The sequence below is a fragment of the Eublepharis macularius genome, chromosome 10 (assembly GCF_028583425.1).
Source record: "Eublepharis macularius isolate TG4126 chromosome 10, MPM_Emac_v1.0, whole genome shotgun sequence".
Lineage (NCBI taxonomy): Eukaryota > Metazoa > Chordata > Lepidosauria > Squamata > Eublepharidae > Eublepharis > Eublepharis macularius.
Window position 1 is genome coordinate 63,494,757 of NC_072799.1, and position 4,738 is coordinate 63,499,494.

Consider the following 4,738-nt stretch of genomic DNA (forward strand, 5'->3'; position numbering starts at 1 on the left):
AATGTCTGGAGTCTTAGCATCAAAAGGCACCGCTTACACATCTACATGCAGTTGCCAATAGAGTTCATTGCCAGACACACTTTTGGAAGTACAGAAAAGTGTTACAGAGGAGCTGGGGAGATCCAACAGGGTCTAGAAGACTGGCTTCCCTCCTGGCTGTGAGGGAGGGGGGGGGAGACACTTTGGTTATAAATGCTTTATTAAAAAATAATAGTAATAATAATAATAGCAACTTTCCTAAGTACAAAAGCAGTTATAGGCTGTATATATTATACAGAATTATTTATCATTCCTTATACATTAAGCTGGGAAAAATTTAAGAAATATGTGGAGAAAAAGTGGGACATGAAGGGGAAACTGTGGTCTTTGGAGAAGTAGGGGAGATAGAAACTTACTTAAGGTTAAAAAGGGGTATATTTTACTGTATTTTATTGGATTAGTATAGCATATTTACAGGGGAGTATAATTATGAGTAATAAGGTTATAGAGAGTATATGTGAAATATAGATAATATAGTTAATTGGTATGTAAGGAATAGTATGTTACATATGTGTTTTTTTTAGTTAGTATATGTACCTATTATTACTTATATAATTTTTATATTTTTAACTAAGATAAGTAATATAGTTAGTGTAGATTGTTAAGATAATTAAAGAGATTTGATAGGTATAATATAGATATATATTACATTATTATTATAGACTTTAAGAATTTATATGATATACTTTTTAGATTAAGTTGGGTATGGAAAACTGCTGGGAGTCACCAGAAAAGGGGGGGGGGGGGAGGATGGGGAAAATGCAACTGGGTGAATAATGATAATGATTTCTATATGCATGTTTGTAAACCCATCCAATAAAAAATTCTTTAAAAAAAACAGAATTATTTATCATTCCCATTCCTTGGTATATTCATAAATCGTTATCTGACTTTCCAGTGAGTAAAGGTTAAACGACTTAGCGATATAAGGAACGGTAAATAGATAGCACCATTTCACAGATTTGGTATTCAATTTCATAGATTGGTGAAGGAGGAAGATTCAGAGCTTACCATGTTTCATTCATTTTCTCTACTTTAGCTTATTCTCAAGTAAAGGGATAGAAAATGTTGTTTTCCCCAAGGTCATTATCAACCCCAACAGGCATGACTGAGGATAGCCACTTGGACTAGTTATAAAGTGACTTGATCAACTTTTTTTAAAAAATCTGCTTCTTATTCTACTTACTCACTTTCTTCTAACTCACCTGAGTGCTAGTTTTGGGTATTCTAGATGATGCTTACTTCTATGGGACTTAACGCATGCAATGAGCAATGGCAGAGGGCATTCCCTTCTGGGACTGACTTTTGATGATGACCTTTATATCCTGCTCTTCTTTCAAGGAGTTCAGGGTGTCAAACATGGAGACTATGCATGGGGGAAAGTGACAACATTACTTTAGGTTGCCACAATGAAACAATGGTCCACATATTACACCACCTACTAGCTATCATTCCCAGAGCTATAGAGGCTCTGCTCCCTCACCCTTGTCTTAGGCGTCATCTACATTCTGGTAGACATTCTTCCCCTTTTCACTTGTCTCCATCATTTATTTAACAGGGGCTAATGAAGGCATCAGGCACCACCAGTGCAGTAGCAGCATTTCTTGCCCATCCAAAGGACCGACCTGGTTCTTGATTTATGCCAGACTTGGGGTTGGGAGTGGAAAGCTTTGGAGGAGGGATCCATTTGCTTCCATAGCAGAAGGGGCATGAGGGGGGACAACTCTCTAAATGTACTGTTAGGAGTTCTTAGGCACTTTCTTTAGGCTTAAACATGGTGGCAGGTCAAACAAACAAAAGCAAACAATACTATGTACATATATGTAAAAAGTGTTATAAATAGATTTTTTTAAAAACCATAGATACTATATACATCTTCAATGAACACGGTAACCCTTCTTTCAGTTAGGTTTCTTTTTTGTTGTTTTCCTTGTTGGGTTTACTTTTTTTGGTTAAATTCCATTTCCCACTTTCTAATTCTCGGACACCCCCTTGTCCCAAGTGCGCCATTTTCCGCAGCCTCACTTGACGTTTCATTCATGCTTCCTCAAAATGACATAAATCACCCCACTAAGGAGGGCCAGCAGGAGGGCCACCCAGGCCAGGATGTACGAGAAGCTGAAGGAGAGGTTCTCTGAAGGCTGATGCCAGTCTGACTGCCTCATGGTGAAGATGGCAGATCCACTCATCACACTCAGGCCTGCAAGAATCTGGAAAATGCCAGTAAGGTAGAACCATCCGCCCTTAGTGAGAGTGAAGAGCTGGCAGAAGAACAGGAACAAAGACAAAACACTGAAGATGATGAATAGGATCATCGATGCTTGGACAGATTGTAACCATTCATTTGGAGATGACTGTGTACAATGAAATACATCTGAGAGTGATCCCAAGGTGCAGTTCTGCCAAAGGTCCGTCACACACACACCACTAGTGAGCCATTGACTGACAATCGTTGACACGAAGAGAAGGACAAGCACTGACACGTGCAGCACAATGATCCTGAGCAACAGCAGGAGCATTTTGGCAGAATGTCTTGAATTGATCGAGGCCAAGGAGGGCCCACTTGCTTGGTTGTGGTATTCCCTAGAAAGCAAAGGCCAGGCGCCTTAAACTCCAGTTGCTGGATCCCAAGCAGAAACACAGCTGCCCCCCTCCGCACTCTTGAACCTCTGCCGCGGGCTGAGCCTCGACTGGTTCCAATCCCTTTACTGAGATGGCAAGTCTCGTGCTCGCCCAGTTTATTTAGCCCCCGTTCCAACGCCCATGGAATGAGGAGGAGCCATGAGTGGAAATCTCTCTTTCTTTACTGAGTTGGGAGGGCACAACTCTAATCTAGAGAGCTGGGTTTGATTCCCCACTCCTCCATTTGAAGCCAGCTGTGTGACCTTGGGACAGTCACAGGTCTTCCAGAGCTCTCTCAGCTCCACCCACATCACAGGGTGATCGTTGTGAGGATAATAATAACACACTTTGTAAACCTCTCTGAGTGGGCGTTAAGTTGTCCTGAAGGGTGGTATACAAATCAAATGTTATTATTATGTTATTATTGTCCATCCTTAATCCAGGTCACTAACCCTCCTAGCTGTTCCTTTGTGTGAATTCTACAATCCTGGGCATGACCATTCTGGGGGTTGGATGGAGCTGCAGTGTGGAAAGGAATGTAGGAAAAATCTGGGACATGGATGGTAGGCTAATGTTTATTGTCAGACATTACTTCCGGACAGTGAAAGGCTTGGACTTGTGTGGAACCTACACATTGTCCTCAGCTATCCAAATTCTGGTACAGTAGAGAATAGCCATTGCTGGAGATTTCCTGAGGGTGGCGGTTCTTATCCAGACTGCAGCTCGCTGTGTGCCTGTCCAATGTCTGTGTGCCTATTTTTCAGCTGCTGTGGCAAACGGTGACAATGTTGCCAAAGTGTGATGCAAGTAAGCATTGATATTCTCCATTGATGTTGCCCTTAGTAGTTAATTTGCTTAGATACTATAGAAATTGGGGGTTAGGGAACTTGCGTATTCTCATATGCCTGGAAGACGGCCTAATCAGATCTACTGGCCAGTGCAGAAAAACAAAGTGAATTTATAACATCTCTTTTTCAAAACATATTAATGTCAATTGGTTTTTATTGTGGATTATTAATGGCATAATTGAGCTATTAATTCTCATTTCAATTAATACTGGAATTGTCTAAATTAAAAGAACTATAACAAGTGATAATTGATAGCTATCTCGGGAAACTTGAGCACAATTCAGTTCATGGACAACACTGATGATAAGACTTTTAAAGAAAATTGAGAAATGACAGGAGAAGAATCTTATCGTGTAAAATTGGCTGAATAATAATGATAATATCACCATTCCTCATTAGGCATTATAAACAATTTTATCAATATTGGATAAAATAAAATGTTAGAAAAGACTTGAAACATTTGAGTAATGTAGCTGTTTCAGCAACAAGAAGATTTCTGTTGCCTTTTAAAAAGAGATCTCACATGTAGCTCTTAAATGTAAACATTAAACATTGGTCTGTTGCCTTTTAAAAAGAGATCTCACATGTAGCTCTTAAATGTAAACATTAAACATTGTTGCTAGACTCTGGGTCATAAATCTTAACAGTGCAAACACCTGCCTTACAATTGAACATTTGGCTGTGGCAGTGCAGAATGTAGTTTTATTAGGTTCTTTTACTCTGCCGTGCCTGTCACTGGTGGCTATTGCAGAAGCCAAGGATATGTAAAGCCACTCTTTTCCCTTTGTGTGGCTGTCCTATTCCCTGTGCACTGAGCTCCTTTAAGCTTTCCTGTACCCACCAGCACAACAACAGGAGCTAGGTTGCTTTGTTCACAAGTATGAAAAATAATACAGTGAAAGCCTGACTAGAATTAGATAAAGAGTCACTTTCAGGAATTCTGAGCGAGAGTGGAGCCTTTCATGGGACCAACCCCTTAGGGAAGATAGAAAAGGAGACTGAAAATCACCTTTATGATGCCAGGGGATGATCAGCAGGCAAAGATGAGACAGGTCAGGTTAGGTAGAAGGGAATGAATAGTAGAAAGGAAAATACTGTAGTATGCCTCACTGATGAAAATAGAGATACTCTGGTGTATCTTTAGCACTGCAAAGAATCCTGCCTGAGCCCCTAGTGTACCCCACACTTTTCTCCTACTTGCAATATGTTGTATTCATTTATTCTACAAT

The 4,738-nt window shown here is 40.1% G+C and overlaps 1 protein-coding gene across 1 annotated transcript; it reads right to left on the reverse strand.

The window, feature by feature from the left end:
* Positions 1-2,072: 2,072 nt before the first annotated feature.
* Positions 2,073-2,649, reverse strand: LOC129337082 (peripheral myelin protein 22-like). Its single transcript, XM_054990568.1, has one exon. The coding sequence runs from the start codon at positions 2,556-2,558 to the stop codon at positions 2,073-2,075; it is 486 nt and encodes a 161-aa protein (XP_054846543.1). The 5' UTR covers positions 2,559-2,649.
* Positions 2,650-4,738: the final 2,089 nt, after the last annotated feature.

Bases quoted from the DNA above. Each gene is read 5' to 3' on its own strand.
- LOC129337082 (XM_054990568.1), bottom strand. From the start codon at position 2,558: ATGCTCCTGCTGTTGCTCAGGATCATTGTGCTGCACGTGTCAGTGCTT.